Source organism: Diorhabda sublineata, chromosome 9 (assembly GCF_026230105.1).
Source record: "Diorhabda sublineata isolate icDioSubl1.1 chromosome 9, icDioSubl1.1, whole genome shotgun sequence".
Classification (NCBI taxonomy): Eukaryota; Metazoa; Arthropoda; class Insecta; order Coleoptera; family Chrysomelidae; genus Diorhabda; species Diorhabda sublineata.
In genome coordinates this window covers 19,440,797-19,464,552 of record NC_079482.1, presented here as the reverse complement: position 1 = coordinate 19,464,552, position 23,756 = coordinate 19,440,797, and the positions used below count along the sequence as shown (strand labels likewise).

The 23,756-nt window shown below is 32.2% G+C and overlaps 2 protein-coding genes across 2 annotated transcripts in view; one reads left to right on the top strand and one right to left on the bottom strand.

The window, feature by feature from the left end:
• The window catches only part of LOC130448812 (hemocytin), a 79,492-nt gene extending 73,269 nt beyond the window's left edge, over positions 1-6,223 (top strand). Inside the window, exons 63-65 of the mRNA XM_056786343.1 lie at positions 76-340; positions 3,172-3,309; positions 5,895-6,223. Coding sequence (XP_056642321.1) covers positions 76-340; positions 3,172-3,309; positions 5,895-6,121 — 630 coding nt within the window. The 3' untranslated portion in view covers positions 6,122-6,223. The remainder of the gene's footprint in view (positions 1-75; positions 341-3,171; positions 3,310-5,894) is intronic.
• Positions 6,224-6,394: 171 nt separating this feature from the next.
• LOC130448813 (juvenile hormone epoxide hydrolase-like) lies at positions 6,395-19,764 on the bottom strand. Its single transcript, XM_056786344.1, has 6 exons — positions 19,511-19,764; positions 17,714-17,906; positions 15,686-15,875; positions 11,290-11,648; positions 9,562-9,796; positions 6,395-6,748 (listed from the first exon to the last, which is right to left on the bottom strand). Exons 1-6 carry the CDS (start codon positions 19,691-19,693, stop codon positions 6,532-6,534), a joined length of 1,377 nt encoding a protein of 458 aa, XP_056642322.1. The 5' UTR covers positions 19,694-19,764; the 3' UTR covers positions 6,395-6,531.
• Between the last annotated feature and the right edge of the window lie 3,992 nt (positions 19,765-23,756).

Sequence of the window (23,756 nt, the reverse complement as noted above, 5' to 3'; positions counted from 1 at the left end):
AATAATACGTTCTGATGAAAAAATGACATGATAGCATTTGAAAAAAGTCGAAATTTATCAAATGAAAAACTTTAGGGTTGGGAATATCAAGAATCCGAAACCGAGTGCTGCGGTAAATGCATTCAAGCATCATGTGTTCTTGAAGGAGAAGTGAAAGAGGAAGGTGAAACGTGGAAATCGCCAGACAACTGCACAACGTTCAGTTGCGAAAAAATAGGTGATCAATTCAGTATCGTCACCAATCAAGAAACTTGTCCACCCATCGACCCATCTTGTGATCCAAAATATATCATTAGCAATGGTTGCTGTCAATTCTGTAACGTTACCACCGAATCTCAAGGTGAGCTCTATATTTTTTATTTCTGCAGATTTCTTATTTGGTTCAGAGAAATAACATTTGTGCTTCTACAAGTAGTTTACTACATGAATAAGTCACAGAAGACGCCATCAACCACTTATAAATTCACCAATGCTCTAGGTTCCTTACTTCGCTCTCTATATGTTGCTGTAATACAAAAAAATCACAAAACCTACATTATATCTGCATCACAATTGAATCTCAAAAATAAGAGCAGTTGTACAAATCACAGCAAATAAACACCAGATGTCTAGCCGTTATAAGATACGCTGGAATGGATTAAATTTAATACCTGAACTGGAAACGTAATTCGCACCCCTATTTCAATAGTATCATAAACTCATAAATGCTAATTTTACAGGAAAGCCAAAACAAGAACGATTGTAAATGAAATGTTTTCTGGTTCAGTTAATTTGGTACTTTCGCCTACAAAATTCGGTGCACACAGTTTGGAGATAACTTCACTGATTATTGATTTAAAATGTATTGTAAAACCTACAGAACTTTAATGATACGGCACTACTGTTGATTTTAATTTTATTTAGTCTTGTAGAGTTATAATTTAGGGCGGATAAAACGAAATATAACTTTATTTGTATTTCAGTTTAATCTAAAAAATAACACAAAAATATCCTCAAAAACTCACTCACAAAAGTTATATTTAAACTTACGTAAATCTCAGTTTAATGTAATGAAGGACAACATCGATAAAACAAAATAATATTGAGCAACATGAAACCAAGATTTCAAATAAAAATCTATCATAGTCTGATAGGTACGACTTGGGAACCACACTAGCTTTAAATAAAGATAATTAGTCTTTCTTTTTGTTTGCGTCAATATTTGGTTTAGTCGTGTAACACGGGATCAGAACCAAATTAATCATTTTTTCTTCATATTTTTCTTATAACCAACTCTTCACTCTCATAGGAGGTTTTTAACTGAAAAAAAAGTGTTTTTCCTTCTCGTATCTCACGACTTTTATGTTTGAAGATATATAAGTTGTTACGGATCTTTGTCTGACGATTCTTAATATTATAAAAATCATTGTGGGTTATGGCACTACAGTTTTGATTTTTGTAACATCTCTCAACGAAATGATATGACATACTGGCTTACGACAGTGTTCATGGTGCATACAGTCACCAGTAACCACATATGTAATTCTTCTATGCGGACAGTTTCTATAAAGGGAAGCTGTTCCGACTAAGGAAGACAGAATGGCAACGATTTCTCTATCCTCCGAGGTTCCAGCTCGGTTCTGCGCATTCTCAAGCATGCGCAGTATAGATGAAGTGTTTCGAACGAGAGAGAAAATGAATACTGTCGGCACCGTAACGTAGTGACGTTTTTTCCATACCAACTGTCCATATAGGATAATTACATATATGCGAGTAACTCATTGTAATAGTGGCACTTGAAACTTCATGCGGAATCTGTTAGTACCAATGAAATAGGTATGCGATATATATTAGGGATGGGCAAATGAAAAAAATATATCGATAAATATTGTATCCATATTTTAGAACAATATAGATTTATGCAGAATAAAAAAAATCGATATTCTGATTTAACGATATTTTTACTTCAAGGTGCGATTACCCAAAAAATTGTCAAATTATTCGAACGTTAAAAAATATGAAAACACATTCAATTTTTTCAGTTTTATTTAATAATTAAGAAAAAAAGCATTTAAATATTGTTTATAGAATGAAGTTTTTAGTAATGTCAGAAAATAATCATTTAAGCAGCGGTTAGTAATCTAAATTTTATTCAAACCAGTAATCATCTGGTATAGACATAAAGGAATACATAAAAGTATAAAATATTATGAAGATCTTGGAAAAAAAATCGAATTTGTTACTCAACAATAAATATCGACTATAGATACTTCAAGATAAAAAAATCGACGATATTTATCGATTATTTTTTGGAAAAATATCGATAGTTTAATATATCAATAGGTAATTATTTAGAATTAGGGCTCCACCCCAAAAATTTGTCGCACATATAGGGTTGTTTTTTAGTGCACCGAAAGTACTTCAAGGATGGGGGAGACACATATTTTCCGTCATAACAATCAATATCTAATGCATATTAAATGTCAATAATTATCCAATCACATCGGAATACGCAATATCACAAGTAGTTAGGTTAGGTTGGGTTAGATTAAGTTGGGTTAGGTTAAGTTAGGTTGAGTTAAGTTAAAATAGGTTAAGTTAGATAAGCTTATGTATTTCTTCCATTTAATATAATAGATATCAAGGACGTGCTAGTTAATCATACTTATAATTTCGTGTATCATATTAAATGTAATTGTAAATTATTTTGTAATTGTTGATAATTCATATAATAAATAAAATAAATTTTTATTGATGTATAAACAAATCATGAAACAGTAAACTGAAATTATGTTGAAAATGATGAAAAAATATTACTCCCACCATAACATAACTTATTTTATCCCCTAAAAGGATCTGAAGCTCAGCAAAAAATGTTTGGAGTAAGTTTTGGGTGGATCCCCACTTCTAAATATATACTTTACAATATTTTATGCCCTTCCCTAATATATATTCCAGTTTATTTGTGTGTCCATGATTTGATTTTTGATGTATAGGTTTGTTTCCGAAGTATGTGAAGTTTTCAATTACATTAATTTGCCTAAAAGGTATAATGTTGTTAAGATTGGTGCAGTAGGATTAAATTTACACAGTTTGTATAAATGTCTGGAATTTAAAATTTATGTGATTTAGAAATATGACATTCATGTAGGGAGCAAAGACATTGGTTTTAGTTCGATCTTATTATTTCAGTGAAATGTCTAGCGGTAGAGAAACCAGAGAAACAAACGGTTGGAATTTTGAAAGAATCAGATTGTACGAACAAACATCCTATCAAGAACTTTACGGAATGCGTAGGCAGTTGTGGTTCGGAAACCACCTTTAATTCCAGTAAGTACTATTGCCATTTCAACTTAAATTTCATCTATATCAATATATCACTAGACATGGACAATTATCTAAGTGAACTTCAAATGGATTATAAACATATAAAAATTGTTTCTTGTACATGTAATAAACGGAAATGTGTTAAATTTCAGTTTAGGATATTTCCTGTTCATTAAATGTTTATACTTATTTTGTGTTGTTTTAAATACTTTAATTATTATTTTTTTTCAGTAGCTGCATCTAAATCCAAATTTGATAGTTGGTTAACTCAACCAGCCTTACTAATATTCAGTTTCATTTTGAGCTATGAAATGATTTTTAGCAAAATTTATAATACTGTTTTATACATTTCAATTTAACTGTGATGAACCATTTTAGTTGACAATTGTTTTTTTGTTTGTTTATGAAAATCTAAGTTGTTACAATTGAGGAATAGAAAATTTTAAAAACTCCTTATAACAAATGAAATTTGAGGCTAGCTTTTAGTCTTCAAGTAATCATCAATGTGGATTTATAAACTCTTACGTTCACGCCTTTGTTGACGTTATTCGTTTTCGTATTTATACATTTCATTCGCATGGTAAAAGAAAAATCTCGTCTCAGTTTCATTTATTTCAAATGTCAACATTTCTTAGATTTGTTAATGTTAGTTCTACCCAGGTTATTTTTGTACTTTTTCTTGAAAATGTTGTTTGATGGGCAAGAAAACTTAGTAAAACCACAGCTAGCTGCATTCATCGGAATTTTGTGCGTCAATGCTTTGGTAAAATTAAAAAGTACCATGTATTGACTTACCACTTCTGTTTAATATAGAGGCTATTTCGCTCCGGACTCCTCTTTTTTCCTGCTATTTTTATAATCTTTGTTCTTCACGTTGCATAAATATTCCAATTTTGTATAATTTCCAAGAGCAATCCAACAATGTCTTCCGGTCTCTCTCCTCACATTCTATACTTTGAGAAAACAACATCAAGGTACGCCACATCAGGAAAATAAACAGAAAATGGTTAAATTTGGTTATTGCTGCAGCACATGCGTGGTCTTATGACCTGCATATTTGTTTTCATTGGCTAGGCGCTGGGGCGCTAGCGACCAAAATTTAAATTGTCCATTCCCAGCGCAAACTTTAACGGAAGCGCGGGCGTTTTTGTTTATAATTAACGCTTCGTAAGTGTTAATTATAAGTAAGCTAAGATAAAATGTTATTTATCTATTATATTTTTCAAATCTTTAAGCCATATTAGTGAGTTACTTCCATTTACCTTTTCACAATTTCTTTAAGCCGCTACTGAAATTTTGTGTACATATTGGGTAGGTTTATGTATCAGACAACATCTATTTTTCATCCCCCTAAATGTTAAGGATAAACCACCCCCAAATATTTTTATTTTTCAGTCAAAGCATACAACCATAAATTTTGACTCCCCCTTCGATCAACCCCAATTTTTTTAATCATGAACTTCAATTTTTTCGGCGATGTTTATCGGCGATCAACCCCTATTTTTCCATAGCGATTTTAAAAATTTTTATGTAATCCACAGATCCGCAATAGGATTGCAAGATGGCAATCGAATATAATAACTGTGCAACTCTCATGTTAATTTTACTGTCATTAAATTTATTAATAACTGACAAGACATTTTTTACTTTCGTGTAAATAAACATGTGTTGTGAGCTCCCGCTAACAACGGCCATTATCGTACCTGTACATATTGTACTTGACATTTTTTACAAATAGTTTCAGATCAAAACAGAAACTTGTACGTGTTTAATAAATATACGTGTTTTATTATTGTGAAAGGTAAGTCAAATGATAAGCAAACGAATACAATATTATTAAGTCACTGTTTTTCACAAATAAGTATTTTAACTTCATTTATTTATAGGTTATAAGTACAGTCAGCAATTATATATGTAATACTTCTATATGGACGGCAACGATTTCTCTATCCTTCGAGGTTCCAGCTCGGTTCTGCGCATTTTCAAACACGCGCAGTATAGATAAAGTGTCTCGAACGAGAAAGAAAATGAACGTAGTGACGTTTTTTTTCCCTACCAACTGTCCATATAGGAGTAGTACATATATGTCAGCAATGCTAGCAAAGGGACCAATTTGAGTCGTCGAACGATCAAATCTAGAGTCATGCAAGATATAAGAGCACGAAGATGTACGTGTGAGCACGGCGTAGTTACGTTAATCACAATCACAAGAGGAACGAAATCAACAGAAACAATTAGAACGAAGAGAAGCGCGCAGATTCATAATAAACAGACGTAGAGGAATTGACCAACAATGCCAATTGTGAAACTCAATACCAGTTATCTACTTTCTATGATAGTTACACCAAATTTTGTTTCTTGAGGTGTTACAAGACTTTATATTAAAAAGAAAATAGCATAAAAATCTGTTTTATTTAGACCAAAATTTGAAAAAATATTAATCTATATTTTCATAAATTTTTTGGATACCTATAAACCTAGAAAGACTATATATATGTGATTATAACATATAACATAGTTTGCTCACAATAACGAACCCCCATTTCATGTAAAAATTTCACATATTTCAAATTACTATCTTGTTTCAGTTTCGGGAAGTATGCAGACAAAATGTTCTTGTTGTCAAGGAATCGAACACAAGACTATTCTCGTTGAATTGGAGTGTTCAGATGGTAATAAACTCGAAAAGAAAATTTTAGTACCATCAAAATGCAGCTGTAGTCTTCAAGAATGTGTGGGGAATGTTAAAAATATCGAGCTTCCTTCGGTTCCTGATAAATCGTTGCTCAAAAGAGTGCGACGTTGGTTTAACTAGTGTAATGAAAAGACGCTGATAAGATAAGATGTAACGTTTTTTATTATTTTTATTATTAAGTGAAAATTTTATTACAGTTGAATAAAACAAGTTGATGTTGAACTATTTTTTTAATGATACTGCACACCACCAAACATCTACCAGTTAAGATTTAAAGCACTTTTCTTAATGTATAGTTTTTTCAACAAGTTCAAAATAGGAAAAATTGTTTTAAAACCTTTTTTCGGCACATAAAAAATGGAAAAAAATTTAAATAAAAAAAAGGTGACACAATTTCATTTAGTTTGTATTTACGTATATTTTTCAAAAACTATTAACATATATTTAATATCATTATGTTATCAATTATTTTATGGGACGTATCAGCTTTAAACAACACTTCCACGTTAAGTAAAAATATACAAAGCGCATTACAATAAATTAGATTCATATAATTTATTAACAAATAAAATAATATCTTTCGTGAGAACATCATTAGCTTCTATCGCTGCAAAATGACCAACTGCAGGATAAGTATTATATTGAATTAAATTTGGATACTTGTCTCGAAGAAAACTCTCGGGTTGATAAATGAATTCATCTTCGAAAAAGGCACATCCACAAGGAACACTTGTATCTATAGGTATACTGCAAATAATAATGAATATTATATATGTTAATTTTTATTGCTAAATCGTCTTGATTTTGGTTTTTTTTTGATAGAAAATTATATTCAAAAACAGGTAAAAAATTGACGCCTCGATCTATTTCGGGCTTTATCAAAATACGTCTTAACACTGCCAATTTTCATAATTATATTAATCAATAGATCACATACAATATGAATTTGGAAATAAAAATCTGTTTCAATCACAGAAAATATTTTTTTCCATAGTTGTTACATCTCAAAAATATGTAGCAGCCATTAATTGAATTATTCGAGTTTCATTGAAATTTCTAAAATAGAAGTATCAAATTGTTCAGCTCTTTTGTATCATTGATAGCTTCCTCCTTCCTACGTATGTGAACCATTTCTAAAAATACTCTTTTTCATGTGTTTGATTCCAATTCCATAGTTTGATAATGTATTTTCATTTTTTATCGTATTTATGACCTTTTAATCTATTTTCTTAATACAGAGATTTCTGTCCTATATAAACAGCACGAAAATTACTAAAAATTACTTAATACATACTATTACTTCTTTTGTTAAAGAGTGTTTTAGATTTTAGTTATTTTAGATATTTTGATGACTTACGCCAATATCATATTTATTGAAATAAATTGATAACTGTTAGGAAGAAGTCTTGTAATGTAAAAAAAAGGTAAGTTACGTTTATATATCAAGTTTCTGTTTGGTTTCTTAATTGATTATAGAATGTGTCTGAAGAAATTGATATAGGTTAGAATATACAGGGTCGATCAGAATAGGCGGAACATCAAATTTATATCTTGATCATTTACATTCATCAAAAGAAATTTAGTTTCAGCACGATGATGCTCCAATTCATTAGCCTACTAGGGTTGACAATATCTGAGTACTGTATGTCGGGCGTGATGGGTGGGACAAAAAAGTTATACGGAATGGCTGAAAAGGTCACTGGGTTTATCTCCAATGGATTTTTTTCTTTGGGGCTGTTTACAATCTGTCAATCTATAAGGATTTACCTCAAACTCTCTAAGAACTAAAAGATTAAATCAGCAGACCTGCGATACAAAATATAACGCCTAAAATGATTTTAAAGGATACTGTCAGAAAATCGAAAGTGTTCACTTTGAACAATTATTGTTGATAAATTTTATATTTATTTATATTTATTTTGTATTAAGTGAATATATATCCGTACAAAATTTAATGTCTCAAAATATATCTCAAAAACTGTAACAGACAATATAGACATCATTACATATAATATGTTTTTAGTCATCAAAAAAGGGATTTCAAATAAAATCGACGAAACTAACTCAATAGTTAATAATAGTTAATAAGAATTTTAATTATGTATAAAGCTTAAGAAACGCGGTCGTGGTTACTAGCTTTACTGTTTGTCGAAGACTGACTATTTTCTCTGGTCTCAAGAAGAAATAAAATACTTCAATTATGAAGAGAAGATTAGTAATTATAAAAACAAAGTAAGTTCAAAGGACCATCTTCTAAAATTTTTGTTTACCTGAAAAAACCAAGGTAATAAAGTTATTACATGAATATTTCAGAAAGGGATTTAAAAAAATCCGTTTGCCTAATTCGTATACACGCTTCTACAACTCTAGGAAGACCATTCTACAGCTATCCACTTAGGTACACGGAGCACGACCTTTATCTACCTACTGCACGTTCAGAATTAGTTAAGGGCTCAATACTTTACAATACAAAAAATGCACAATCAATTGCCAATTGGAATCAAATCTGTAACTATTCACATAGCCTATTCATTGGTCTAGGTCTACAAACGACTTTTATTCTAATAATAATATTTAATTCGGAGCATGCTATGTACTGGTTTAATGTTTTTATTGATTTTTAATACCTATTTTAGGATTGCTGTATGGTGAGTTCTGATATCCGGCTTAAATTATTTAATTAATTAATTTAAAGAAGATAGGTACAGACACCTGAGTAGACTTACTGTGAACAGAAGCCAGATTATTCCGAACACACGTTCTTCAAGTACAACCATTAGAGGAATTTGAGAGGAACTAGAGAAGACTATTGGCGGCCTAACTCATGATAATATCGTCCAGGTGACGCAACACAAGATTGAATGGAGGCAAATGGTTGCTACCTATATAGAGGAGAATCTAAGAGCAAAGAATGCGGAATGGCTGCCTGACAATGTAATAGACAACGAACAAACGGAATAAGCATACATGGACAGAAGATGGCGGTTTGTTGGGTAGGCTACGGGAGTCTCACCTATAAAAAAAGTATTTATAAAATTAGACGTGACAGAAAATTGTTATTATTATTTTTCTGGCTATTATCTACCTAAATAAACAATAATTACAAACTTTCGTGGTCGTACAAAAATCGTTTCAGCTGGTGTAAACCATTAATGGTTAAGCAATTTACAACGATCTCCTCAATCTAGACACATTAGAGAATATATAAGACTTGAAGAAAAGTCGAAACGTCAAATTTTATCTTTCTTCCAAAAATTAGATGCATTAATATAAGAATATTGAACTTGAATAATCCTTACCCGATTGGAGTGATATTCTAATTAGTGACTTGAACTTGACTTTCATGCAAAAATTACCTGAACTTATGTCCATTTCATTCATGTTCACGTTATTTTTAATGAAAATGTGAAGAGATTAGTATGAATCATAAATGACGATAGGAACCACATAAAACAAATATTTTCAATATACATAAAGTAACTCGTGACAGACATTCAAATGGCTGCCGGACTATACCATAAATTTTAATTTTGTAATTAAAAATCAGAATGAGTTTTTACTTGTGTAATCCTGATAGGAGTCCTTCTATGCTGGAATTTTCACAATAGTATCTAGCAGCTGTTGTTGCCTTTTTCGGAAACCAGTAATGAAATAAAATTATGTCCATTATAGTCGTTAAATCAAAATGTTGTAATCCTGCCGTTGTTGAATAAATATTGTCCTTATTTTTACCAACAGAAAATTTCTCAAACAAATATGTAATTAAACCAATGGGATTATTATCTAATATATGTCCTAAAAAGAAAAGCAATTAGTAAATATTTGATATATATTTATATAACAGACTGGTAGTTGTCGCTAATTAGAACTAAAACTAGGAATATTGAGGTTTGGTGAAAATACTTCCCGAAAACTTGATAAAGAGTTCTCTTTTCCAAATTAGCTGCAAATTTCAATATTCCTAGTTCTAGTTATTTATATATCCATATATGAGGATCTCTACCCTACTTTTGTGGGATGCTTTGATAACTTCCTAGACAATTATAGTTTATTCTTAAAATAACTTTCTGGCATTCTTTTTGGAAAAGTCAAGCTATTTCTTGAAATGTCAATCTATCTCTCAATGTGTCAATATTTTGATTACTTTCTAAAAATTTTTCAAGCCTTAGGTGACTTTTTAATAAATTTGAGCAAGCTCTCGACGTTCTAGATGTTTCTAGGAAATTTAAGCAATTTCTTAACAACTTGATAACTTTCTTAATAATTCGAGAACTTTTCCAAATATTAAATGACACTTGAGATTTTTCTGGAAATTTGTTTTCGAATTTTGGGTGACGTATTCAATTTTTATGAGAAATTCTATTGATTTCGAAATAGCTTGATAACTTTCGAAGGCTTTCTGAAACATAAGCAATTTTTAAAGAATTAGGTGACGCTCTATCATGGCCCCCACAAGGGTGGGACTGGTGCAACTCTACAGTGCCCAGGCCCACGTGAGGCCCGGGCTTAGCCCTATTTAAATTTAATTTTTACATTTATTGCAAAATATCGTGGATATTAGATTGAAATTCAAAAGTTTGCATGCAACGTCTGCTCGGACCCCATACACTCCCTTTACCTTCCCCTTTTACCAGGCGCCTACCAACCATTACTTTCCCCACCAGGTATTTTAAAGGCCTCTTGACATCATCGTTTTGGCACAAGCTTTTAGCCTCTATTAATCAAAGAAAAGAGGTCATACAAAGGAGAAGGATTTCATTGAATACAGAAACTTGTTAGCTGAATTACAGGCCCTAAAATATTCATTGGAAACCATCCTTAACGAAGCAGAACACGTCGCCGTTGGCATCATACAAGAATTCTCACTCACGCCCGAACAACTTCAGCAACAAGATTCACAGAATTTCAAATCTTTTGTTGTCTTTTCTGTTTTGGATTTCATCATGGCTGGTTTGAAAACCAGATTTATAAGCTGTGAAGAAATTTGTAACCTGTTTGCTCCAGTTTTAGTACTCATGTATCTAGACAAGAGGGAACTGAAGCTTAAAACTCCCAATCCCGTTGCATCTTACCCTTTGAAGAAACTCTTCATATGAAGTATGTATTTGTAACAGTTTCCCAATCATAAAAGGACCCGTTGAAGCTTCTTAACTTAATATAAGAAAAAAACGTATATCGAGTATATCAGCCACAAATGGTGGAGCCTTTTTGCAATTGATTACAACTTTTAGTGATTTCTACCTGACTGAAGTTATTAAAAAATATATTATTAGCGATAGAAAGTTCACCTATAGTATCCGGTTTGGTACCCATAAGATGAAAATACGCAGATTCGGCCAAGAGAAATCTAAATAATCTGGCTAAAGGATAAAGTTCACTCTCATATTTCTCTTCGACTACTGCACTTGGCCATAATCCACCAATAACTAATTTGGTGAGTGTAATTGTTCTCAAAGACAAACAAAAATTTGAATGCAATCCTATGACTGAATCTGGATACAATGTAGCTAGAGCAGTTACCGTAATGGCGCCCCAATCACTACCATGTACTACAAATCTTTCATAACCCAGACGGTTCATCAAGGTTTTCATTATATTTGCTGCATGAGTGACTCGAAAACCTGGTTTAGCAGATCCATCAGAATATCTGCAAAGAAAAAAGTGTTTGAGAATAAGATCTAAAACTAAAGATTAATCAACCACAATTTGTGATAGCCGATTATTGATACACACTTTCTTGAAGAACATAACTGTGGTCAAGTTATTTGTCAATGTTATCCGATCTAAACTTAAAACAACTCACTTGAAAGTCTATTGTAACAATAAAAAGACATCAGCCACTACCAGTTGCAAATACATAAGGTAAATTATTCGCACGGAACTTTGAATAATGTTTATGTATAACAAATTTTATATCCGTCTGGGAGGAGGTGGAAAGAAATTCCAACACCGACCCTTAATTCATAAAAAAATAAAAATATTGTAAAAAACATTAAATTTTTTATATCTTTGTTATGAACAATTAAGTGAAAAAAATATGTTCTATATTCAGAAGTTTCAGAATAAGTTGTGAATTCAATTTCAGAATATGTAGATTCATCAGTAACTTATGATTTCTCAAAGTTTTATCATCCCCTTGCTTATAACCGCAATAAATCAGTTATAGAGGGTGTTTCATAAGTAATGTCGGTTTTTAGTCGGTAGTTTTAATTACGGTAGGCATGAGTAGAAGAAAAATGGGGGGCACATCATTTTTCCCATGTTTTGAGACCTCCTGAACACAATTATGATGGTTTTTAGAATGTCTGTAGTTTATATATATATATATATATATATATATATATATATATATATATATATATATATATATATATATATATATATATATATATATATGTTTAAGCTACAATTCTTATTTTCGTTTCTCGAGCAATTGCTATGGGTCCGATTTGGTTCAAAATTAGCATACATGGCTTTTTTGGCGGCGGATTGATGTTATTAGAGTTTGGTTGAAAACAAATGAATATTTCGAGGGGTCGCAGTGCAAAAAAGTGGTTTTTGACCTTTGCTCGCCTCTGCAGGTCAAACGAAAAGCGACTGAAAAATGAAATTTCACATGTAGGTTCAATTAGTTGCGAGATGATTTCCTGTCTAAGGTAGAAACTTTCCATCTCCACTCCTCTCACTTTTTGGCCAGAAAAAGTTTCACTGGAGGGTTCGAACTTCGCATGCAAGTAGGGGTGATGTTGAAGAATTGTCTTTCTCAAGTTCAAAGTTTTCTTCTAGCACAAAACGCCCAAAATCATTTTGATCGTTGAAATTGTTGAACTGGACCGCCTCCTATTTAATGAATAATACGAGTATGATCGTTGCTAGGGTGATTTTTTTTACTTCCCATTTTTGAAATTTCTTGACATTATGACAATTTTTTCTTTGTTGTCAATTGGAATTGAACAAGAGGGTTCGAGACCACCGGGTCTATTGAAATTATGAATTTTCATTCGAGAGAGAGAGAGAGTTAACTTGTGAAATGAAAAGTTATTGAGGAATAGCAAATTTTCCATATAAAGAAATAAGATTGAGAATTGATATCATTTTCAAAAAATTTATTTTATGGAAAGATTTGTTTGTGTATTAGTTAAATTCTTCATTCGACGAAAAATTCGACTTTTGTGATGAAGCTCTACTGCTCACGGCTTTTTTTATATGAAAACTCCTACATCTCAATTTAAACATGTCGTAACTTAATAAGACTAGTCTCTAGATCTATGGAGACAATTACTTCACTTTTAGTCAGGAGAGGAGAGATCGATTCAAGCGGAAAGTCTTGTTGTGTGGCTGGTGGAATTATAAAGGTTTGGTGTACATCAAAACGTTCTAGATGGTTGAGCTATCAATGCCAAAGTATATAGTAGACAGCTGATGGGAATGTATGAAGTTTTGTCTGAAAATATCCAAGTCTTCCAACAAGATAATGCTAATCCACATACTGCGAAATAAGATAGAAAAAATTCGTTGTATTAAACTCCAACCAAATCCAGATTTTAGTCCAGTACCTTAAACTACTATTACTATTTAGAAAGATCCAGGACGAAGCTCTTGCATTAGAAAAAATTAAAATACAAAAGAAATGTAGAAAACGCAGTGCGACAATTTTTTGCATCTAAGCCCGAAGGTATTACCTTGGTGTCAAAGAGCTCAAATGTCGATCTAAAACCATAAATACTAGAGATATACTTTTTGAGTTTCGTTTCTTGCTGGATTGGGTATCCGGATATGGTGATATTGAGACAGAGGTAAGGCAGCAAACAATAAAAGCATCAAGAGCAGCCGGATGTCTGAACGACACTGTATGGAAAAACAAATACATAAGTATTGAGGCCAAGTCAAGAGCCTACAAAACTGTAATCAGATCTATAATGACGTACGCAGCAGAAACTCGGCCTGATACAGCAAAAACAAAAAGGCTCCTGGAAACAAGCGAAATGAAAGAAAGCTGTTTCATGTCAATAGCCAAAAAGCTAGAGAAATCGCATACCTCAGTCACATGTTAATTACCGTTCATAAGAATTGATAAAAAATAAAAACTAATTATTTATATATATATATATATATATATATATATATATATATATATATATATACATATATATCGATACCGGCAAAATATTTTTAAAAAACTTCATTCAAAATAACATAAATTTACAAACATTGAATGTTTGAATTAACAAAACTCATTAAATGGTATTTCACAACATTATTTATTTATATTATTTGTTTACAAAATATAATGATTGCGTTTCAGTTATTTGTATTGTCCAGTTTTTTTTCTAAATGTAACTCACTAACGGGTAATTAATAACTATTAAGGGTAAACAAAACGAACCAAACCATCAACTTATCGCATGTACCCATGGTGTATTTCACTAAGCCAGAGATGGGGAATCTACGGCCCGCGGGCCGTCTCTGGCCCGCAAAGCGTTGAAATCCAGCCCGGGACCATCAAACAAAAATCAAGTACAGCTTTCTTATTATCAGAAATTACATTCTCTTCAATTGGCAGTAATGACAGTGCGCGTCGCACATAAAACAACATGTGCGAGCGCGAACGGGGATATGAGCGAATGCCGAAAATGTTCGTCTGTCGTCGAACGCGCTACCCATTTGAAGCAACTATTTTTGAGCACCAGCAAATTGGAATTTTATAAGTCTTTATCTAGGGCACAATACCTAAATATAGTTACACACGCCCAGAGAATACTCGCTACGTTTGGTACAAGCAATTTGTGCGGACAAACGTTTTTAATAATGAAACTAAGCAAAAATTGTCTTCGTAATAGGCTTTCGGATGACCTCCTTTTTCCATTGTTAACAATTCAGCATCACAAATGGAACCGGCTTATGATGAAGTCATGCAGAAACAAAAACAGTTCCACATGTCACATGTTCCCATAAAGACCAGTGCTCCTCAACCTTTTACTTCGCAGCTAACTTGAGTTCAATTAATTGCAATTAAGAATGTTATTTTTCAATATTGCACAATAAATTAGTGTTTCAGAAAAATTAAAACAATATTTCTATTTTAGTAAATAATGTCTACTTGGTCCGCCATATATTTCGTTAACAAAAATTGGCACGCGAAGAAAAAAGTTTCCCCATCCCTGCACTAAGCGTTCACAGCGCCTGACATAATTATTATAAAATCCACCCTAATGTTAATGTAGCGCCCCTTTTATTTTACACTTGTTCATATCCACAGATGAGTCTCTTGACATATACTAGTATACTAGTCGCCACTTCGACTAAAGTACTTTCACAAGGCTGAAACTTTTTTAATATATTTAAAGTAAAAAAATCAACTTCTGGCAGGGTTAACACGATTGTATCTTCACAAATCTGGCTTCCGAGTATATTTTTAATTAAACAATTTTGAGTATAAAAAAAATTGCCAGATGATTTGCTCAATTGGAAGTATCTGTAAAATAGATCGAAAGTTGCTAAGACGGGTAGTAGAGAGCGAAGAAAATGTAGAGGACGACGATCTAATTTCGAATGTGTCAAAGAATACACTGCTTGGACTCCAATTCAAGACATTTTTTAAAAACTTGAACTTACTCCCTATTTCTGAATCTCTTTTTATCTATCACGACCAAATATAAAATTGATAAGTTATTGATTACTCACCCAAAACCAATGAGAGAAGGTATTACCAAATCAAATGAAAATTTTGTTTGATTTTTCATTGATTCAAATAATTCAACGGAATTGTAAAACTCTCTAACTGAGCTAGGCCATCCATGGAGTAACAGTATTGGTACAATGGGTACCATTCCTTTGTTTTTAGATTTTATATGAAGAAAATGAATATTCAGACCTACAAACCAATTTATACTTTTTATATTATATCGATGTTCAGTTGTGTTATTAGGGCTACTGTTTTTATGTTCACTAATTAGGTCTACGAGCGAGTGAGGTCTTGAAATATAGCTGGAAAAAGTAAAAACGTAAAAATACTTATACTAAAATAGCAGTACAGAAGTTTCCGAAAGACAAAACTCTCTTAAAGCATTGATTCGACGCTTTGCAGGAGAAACTGTACATTTTTAAAGCATTGATTAGGCGATTTGCAGGAGAAACTATACATTTTTAAAGCATTGATTAGGCGATTTGCAGAAGAAACTGTACATTTTTAAAGCATTCATATATTTGTGAAAAGCATTTCAACCGTTATCACCCATTGTTAATTGGGTGTTAAGCAACATTCACAAGAGTAATTATTTAGGTAGTAGATTAATAGTCATTATAACCAGAAAATAAAACAGTAACATTTCATATTTTAAAGACCTCACTCTAAACCAAATTCTCTAGTAATAAACTAGAACTCTGTAGCCCACACCTTGCTCTCTAAATTACAAAAGTGCTCTGTTTTGTAATACAGCTGTACAATACCCTACTGGAATGCCCTAAAAGCTGCTACATATGCTTCGACAATTTTCAAAATTGTCGGTGTCAGTCGGCGTTGTGCTACAGCTAAGTAAACATGTCCGCCATTATTGATTCTCCCGCCAAATGTCAATTGCAAAGTGTGATTCGTTTTCTACAGGCAAGGCAAAACTGTTGCAGAAATCCATCGGAGAATGAGTCGTGTGTATGGGGAAAGCTTAATGAGTGATGGTGTTGTGCGTGAATGGTGTCGAAAGTTTAAAGATGACCGTGATGATGTGCATCATGAAGGGGGCCAAGGACGAAAATCAGTCGTTTCAGATGACCTGGTTCAACGAGTTGACAGAATGGTTAAAGAAAACTATTACTGCTTTGTCTACGGAATTTCCAGAAGTTTCAAGGTCTGTTTTGTACTCTATTGTCACTGAACGGTTAGGCTACATTGGCGGCAACTTTTTCTGAAGATGGTATTGGAAAGCTTGTCCACAGATATGCCAAATGTCTCAATCTTTTCGGTCATTATGTCGAAAAGTGTACCAACCTTTTGGTAATGAAATTATTGCTTTATATGATCTTGTCTTTTATTTATAGCCTATCGGAGGTTGAAAAAAAACCACCGTCAAAAACATAACTTGTGAAAAAACAAAGTCTTTCAATTCTGTTCTTCTGTTTGACCGATGCTGGAGTTGTGGTGGATTTAGAGATGTGCACTGCAATAGAATGAAAGAGCAAAAGAAATAATGAAGGAACAGAAATAAAATTCCGACAAACAAACGGTTCTTCGCAAAATACGGGTTCCTACTTCCTATCGTCAAGGAATAATCCAGAAACTACAAAATATTTCAATTTTTTTAATGTATACATCAAACACCGATTTGATTTTATATTTGAAGCTCCTATTTCTATTAGTAGAGCTAGTGAATGAGTGACAAAGTAAATAAACTTTTTCCAGTTTTTTCAAACTACTGGTTTAAATTAAATGGAATTTGTACTATACCGTATTTATACAATATCTGCTTGGTTATAGAGGGTCGAACATTTTCTAAAGTGTTTTTTTGCAACTTGGCAGGAGCACTTGATATATTTAACTATCATTTTTTTATTAAGATTTTTTAAAAAAAGTTAACTTCTGAAATATGTTATTTATACTTATAATTAAGGGGCCAATTAGATTAGGTTAATTTGGTGATTATTACGAACCACTAAACTTTATTCAGCTATTTTACATAATAGAGCTGTCTTGTACAAGACTAGTAACCATTGAATTACCTTGAATATTTGTAGTATATTGCGGAAACTTATTCAAGAAAGATTGACGTTCCGTAAAATTGTAGCTCTCTCTAATGAAATTAATGAGCACTTTTAAAACGTCCCCATTTAAACCATATTGAGTTTGAGTTTCTCTCAAAGCTGGTGTAAATGATCTTGTGTTGTTTAGCCTGGCAAGTAGATCATTTATTTCCTTAAAGAAATTTATACTTCAATTAGTAGAGCCATTTGTTTGAGATTAGATTTGATTATATAGTATTAAGTATTAAGACTCCTAAAGGTTTCTAGTTATGTATGGTCACATTATTACTAAGCTAGTAACCTTTTTTCTTAATTGATAAACCTTTTATTATATTCGTATGAAATTTGATCGCCATATATTAATTAGTATGTGTTTGTTAGCTGTTTGTTTACTATGCACAAAATTTGTGTGGTGATATTATGAAAAAAAAGTTGAGCAACCAGTTTACTTGATATTTCATGTTTCCAATGGAATTTCAGCTACGAAATAGTTATACAATTGTTGTAAGAAGTCTAATTGATCGCGAACGCAAGTATATGTGTAACAAAAAGTTTTCAGTGAATGTTCTGTAGTCGTCAAAAACTTTTATCTTTTCCCTATCTATTATAGGGATAAAAAATATTTGTATTGAAATAAGTAAAAATGTCAGCCTGGGTCCAATTTGATCACGTTGTAGATATTTTTAACTATGATGGGAGCAGAATGTAATCAAAAATTTAAATAAAATGGTAGGGAATTATGTTAAAAATGACGTCCTCGAATGATTTTTCGAAAAACAAAATTTTTCTTTGAGTTATGAGCATCAGTCACTAAGCCCTTGCCCCCCTTACCTGTCAGTCATATCATACTAGCAGTTTGCGAGCGCCTGCGGGGCGGAGCAAACGAGCAACGAATGCGTCACGAACACGCCGCGACTACGTCGCGAGGATGTCGCAGATACATGGCAGAAATGCAACATTTTTTTCGCGTGTTTGTAGCGCACAGTACACTCATTAACGCGATAGTGCAAAATGGCGTCCACGCTGCAACGAATTCGCAGCGCGTGCACGGCGTGATCGTTGCGCGCCCGCTCCGCTTTGAAGATGCTTGCAATCCGCTAGTATTATAAGGCCCTTAGCGACTATTTCTACTAGTAAATAGTACACACAGCTACCTATAGGTGGCACTAGTGAGATTATGAACTGTCTTTATGTTGGTCTATTAGTGTAGCGTCAGTTTGAACGTTGCATCACGCTTGTCGTCCCGTTTTCAAAATTTAAACGCGTTTTGCTCGAAATAACTCTTTTTAACATTACCACCATAATTATTCAGGCAATTTTGATCCGATTGATTGGAAACTTTGACAGAAGACATTTTCTAGAGAATTACGTAGAATTTGATCAATATTCGTGATATTTTTTTTGTAAAACTTTCCCCATTTTGTTAAAATTTGATATTTTTTGTAACCTCTACGTACTTATCTTGCTAGTTCAAACATTAAGGTAAAACTTTATTTTTATTTTTCAAATCAACAGCTACGACGAAAATTTGGTAATGGTGTTAGTGAACGCTGTGAAAAAGTCAATTTAATTACTTAAAACGTTTATAATGAAGTCATCTAATTCGAATTTGCATCGAATATAAAAAATTTTTGAACAAAAATATCCAAATTCACGTTGTGAATTGTGTATTCTATAGTTCCCTACTCACAAGTTACATACATACAAATATTGTTGTTATTGTAATGTTCGAATAAAAAAAAACTTTTCTCCGTATACATAATTCTAAAAACTCACCTCTGTTTCAATTTTCAAATGGAATTGATATATATTTGTATCATTTGTACACATTTCATCAATTCCCCAACAAAAATGATCAGGGAATTCAGGTATATAATGATAAATGTAAATAGGTAATATATAAATTATGCTTCTGGCTAAAATCAAACCAAAGATTACACCAAATACGACACTTTTCATTGTATCTTGTTATACAACTGTTGTATAGAAAAAGTAGTTTGTTATTGTTGAAACAAGCAAGATATAAAAACATAACGTAATTTCGTACCAAGGTTATATACTCCTCACCAAAATTATTGATAATATTGATGGTTTTCAAATAAGTGTGATATCAAAACTTCACAGATATAAAATAAATAAAATTTAATAATTTCAACTCTTATTGTAAAAAATAATTAGATGTTTGACAAAAATTTTCAGCTTAAAACTATTACAGTTTGACAGCGTCTAGGCATACTTGGAATCAAATTACTGATTTAATTTTGGTCAATAGCCTCCCATATTTCAATGAGTCCAATAAATTGTTCATGTGAATTGTGAGATGAATTTATTGAAGCTCATAAATGATTATTAATTATATCCCGAAAAGAATCTACGAGGATATATTGAAAAAATCTTAGTCTACTATAGAACCAGATTTTTAAACACGAAACTTCTTAAGTCTTGGAGATCCAGAGGGTCGCCATTCCATCGATTGTTGCTTTGTTTCTGGATCGTAGAAATGTACTCAAGCCTCATCCATAGTAACAATTCGGTTTAAGAAGTCTACATCGTTTTCAAATCGAGCAATCGAACGCGATGCTTCTACTCTTGCACGCTTTTGGTCAACATTCAAACATTTGCGGATCCATTTTGCAGCAATTTTTCTCATGTCCAAAGTATTCAGTGCTTCAGATATCCGTTTTAGCCCAATTCGACGGTCTAATAAAATCATGTCATAAACTGCATAGATATTTTCGGGGACTGACACAGAAACTGGATTTCCCGATCGGTCATCATCTTCAATGGAAAATTCACGGTCGCATACGAAGGACATTGATCACCGAGGGCATTAAGCATATCTTCGAAAATCTTAACCCTTTTAAATACAGGTACTTGATGATGGCTCGTTACTTCAATTTTTCCATTTTCACAATTTCGGTGGACATATTTTTTCTTTTAATTTATTGCGTAACTCTAGTTTACTTTTTTGACGTCAAACTTTACACTTACACTTGTAATAAGTTATTGTTCGTTGCTATGGTAACGCAATATTTTGTTTATGCATGGAACTGGTCTAGGCTAACTAGATATCAATACATCCTTTTATTTGATTCAGGTCAGGGCAGTTATCTGGCTGTAATTGCTTGTAGTACGATCTGTTTAAGGTGATTTTGTATGATTTTGTATGATTAATTAGAACACATTTCGTTCGATTATGCGCAAAATCTAGATTAATTTGACAATATTACACTAGACCTCCGATATTCTTTTGAAATGGAATCGTCTTAAAACTGTAGTCCATCTTCTTGGATAACCAGAAGTCCATTTGTCTCTTGGCGATCAACAAAAACGTTGTATTGGCCATAGTATATCTTCTTCTGTTCTTCGATTTCTTCTCGTCTCTTAATGATATAGAAATCGACAATAGGATATTTTACCAAGTTAGGTCCTGGCAAGTAAACAGAAACGTGTTATGATTTGTATTCCGTATTAAAACACAATTTATAAAGATAACACCAGCAATTAAAGATAAATAGAAATAACAGTGATGTGTAATTAAACCATAAGTGCAATTTAAGAGTCAAAACTACGAAGCAGAGCCAGTAAGAAAAATTACCATATATCCATGTCGTAATTCAGAATAACATTTAAATTAGCCAAGGTCAACATATCAACCAAATTACTAATCGATAACAAAACAAGGATACAAAAATACAGTTGATAAAAAATTACTAAAATAAATTCCATGGAATAAGCAGAGACGGATTTATACATAACCAAAGACTGGATAGCGACGAAGAAATATTTAAGAAAAGGAAAAGTGATTGGGAATGAAAAAAAATGGGAATATGGGATTTTTAAGGAAAAGTAAAATTGATAAGAGATATACTGCCAAATTACAAAGAAAAATTGAAGAGAATATATGGGTGATAATGAAACATGGAAAATAGAATAGAACGTGTAGAGAATGGGAAATGAAGGAATAATATAGTAGAACAAGGACTACAGATTAATAGGAAAAATCAAGAAGAAACAATTCAGAAATGGAAAATGAAATTCTAAGTGAAAAGAAGGAACAATTGCAAGAACTGATAATAAACATGGAAAATAGAATAGAACGTGTAGATAATGGGAAATGAAGGAATAATATAGTAGAACAAGGACTACAGATTAATAGGAAAAATTAAGAAGAAACAAATGCAGAAATGGGAAATGAAATTCTAAGTAAAAAGAAGAAACAATTGCAAGAACTGATAATAAACATGGAAAATAGAATAGAACGCGTAGAGAATGGGAAATGAAGGCATAATATAGTAGAACAAGGACTACAGATTAATAGGAAAAATCAAGAAGAAATCACGGCAGTAATGGAAAAATTTTTTACGCAAGTATATTTACAAAGCTGTTAACCATGACTAGAAGACATGTTCAATAAAATTAATTAGTGCAAATGACAAAAAAGGATTAATCAGAACAAACACGTATTAAAATATAAAGGCGGGCCAAAGAATATACATTCAAAATGATATGTCACGAAAAATGATGAATTACATAAAATAATAAGAATAAGAGTAGATGAAGAAAAGAAAAAAATATTTTTTTGAGACATCTTTTTGTGAAATTCGTATTCGAATTATTTTTGTTCTCGAAAATTCACTCTTGCAAGTTTTAAATTGGATAAAACCATGGAACTTTCAGTTGAAACTGTTGCATTAATCGCAAGTCTTCACAGTATAACCAAAAGTAACCGTACCATTCGACGACTCACGAGCCTAGAGATAACAGCTCAGATCAATGGATCAAGAGATCTGCCTTTGAGTACTTCTATGGCGAAGAAAAAGAAATTGATAGAAGCTGGCCTTCTTGGAAGGGTAGCACTGAAGAATCCTCTTTCAAGATGTAAAAATAAAATTAAGAGGTTGTAATGGGCTAAAGAACGTAAAAAGTGGACGAATTGAAAGTGGGACAGAGTTTTATGGAGTGCTGAGTCCAAGTTTGAGGTTTTTGAGTCTAAGAGAAGAGTGTTTGTACGCAGGTCAAAGTAAGAACGGATGTTAGATCCATGTGTAATCCTTACAATAGAACACGGGGGAGACTCGGTGCTGGTTTGGGAATGTTTTGGGGGAAGAGCGACTGGAGATTGAAGAAATATGACTATAAAAAATTATTAAAGAAAAATTTGTACGTTCTGGCCAGCGCCTGATCGGCAGAAAATTTATCTTCTAGCATAACAACAATTCCAAGCATTCCTCGAAGCCTTGCGAGGAGTACTTAAAGAATTGGAAAGGAAGAATATACTGAAAGTAATCACTGTCACCCTTATTCAACCCGATTGAGTTATTGTGGGATTAATTGAACAAGGAAGTCAGAAAGCAATGTCCTTCTCCCACTTCACATCTTTGGTATATCCTAAAAAATGGATAGAACCAAGTAGATGACGATTTTTTTTTGAGATTTTGTCGAAGAATGCTAAAATTGTGCACAGAAATAATAAAAGCAAAAGGGAGTTACATCGATAGATCTAAAATTTGAATATATGACAATTACAGACTGAAAATCACTACATTATTTCTTATCTATATATGTTCATTGTTCAAGTAATAGTACACTGAGGCATTATACGCCACTTATAAGTTTTAAAAGACATTATATAACATATAAAAGTTAAAGAATGCCGTCTACTATTTACAAGCTTACTGTGTACTGACATCAGTACAACGCCATATTGGTAATGAATGTTTTAGTGAAAAGTTTAAACCGCAAATTTCAAAAAATCACATAAAATATCATAGTAATACAAAAAAGTATTATAATAATTTTGGATTTCTAATTGGAGGTATATATATCACTAAACCACTTTTTCCAAATTGGTCTAATACACCATTGTACCACGTGGAATCTTTCTGCGTCTTGTGCTTATTAGAAGCCTTTTTAAAACAAAGCAGTAGCTGTACCACAAAATTGAAAATGAACAATTTCTTTCATTTTAGCAAATTTATAAGCTCTATACAACCAGGGCCGGATTAAGATTTATAAGGCC